At 48.5% G+C, this 623-nt stretch overlaps 1 protein-coding gene across 1 annotated transcript; it reads left to right on the forward strand.

The window, feature by feature from the left end:
* Nucleotides 1-282: 282 nt before the first annotated feature.
* Nucleotides 283-465, forward strand: SARC_18115 (hypothetical protein; the record flags this gene model as incomplete). The annotated part of the gene is made up of 1 exon (XM_014287805.1): nucleotides 283-465. A coding segment is annotated over one exon (183 nt), but the record flags the coding sequence as incomplete, so codon positions are not given.
* Nucleotides 466-623: the final 158 nt, after the last annotated feature.

The following is a 623-nucleotide window of genomic DNA, read 5'->3' on the forward strand; positions in this document are numbered from 1 at the left end:
ACTCTCATGATATGGGTATGTCCGGAATCATCAATACATGGCATGTATCGCTAGTTCTAAGAGACCCGAACCTTTCAGTTCCATACACGTACCTATTTACACCGCATCCCAAAACTTACATGCCAAACCGCACATCCTAAACTCTACATCTTTAGCCCTGCGTCCTAAACCCTACATCCCAAGCACTACATCCTAAGCACTATACCCTAAACCTTACCCCTCTCAACCTAAACAATCCCAGCAACGCCATCAAAGCCACAGGCCGTTGAAGTGCGTGAGATTATGCGCACGCGCGAAGGCCCTATACCCGACAACTCACTTGTACGTCACGAGAAACTGGGTATAGGGCAGTTTGGGTTGGTGTATCGGGGAGACCTGATCATCCGCGAGAAAGTGTGTCCTGTCGCCATCAAAGAACTCAAAATTTGCAGACCCGAATACCGCGCCCAGTTTGTGGCCGAGGCGGTGTGTTGTGTGTGTGTGTGTGATGGGTTGATTGTCATCCGTTGTGTATGTGGTGTTTGCAGGGTCTATCCTGCATACTACATGGACCATCGTATACATATATGCACGCGAGTGTACTTCCATATAGAGTCAGCTTCTGCGTATGTGCACACAGATAT

This window comes from Sphaeroforma arctica, assembly GCF_001186125.1.
Source record: "Sphaeroforma arctica JP610 unplaced genomic scaffold supercont1.13855, whole genome shotgun sequence".
NCBI classification, from domain to species: domain Eukaryota; class Ichthyosporea; order Ichthyophonida; genus Sphaeroforma; species Sphaeroforma arctica.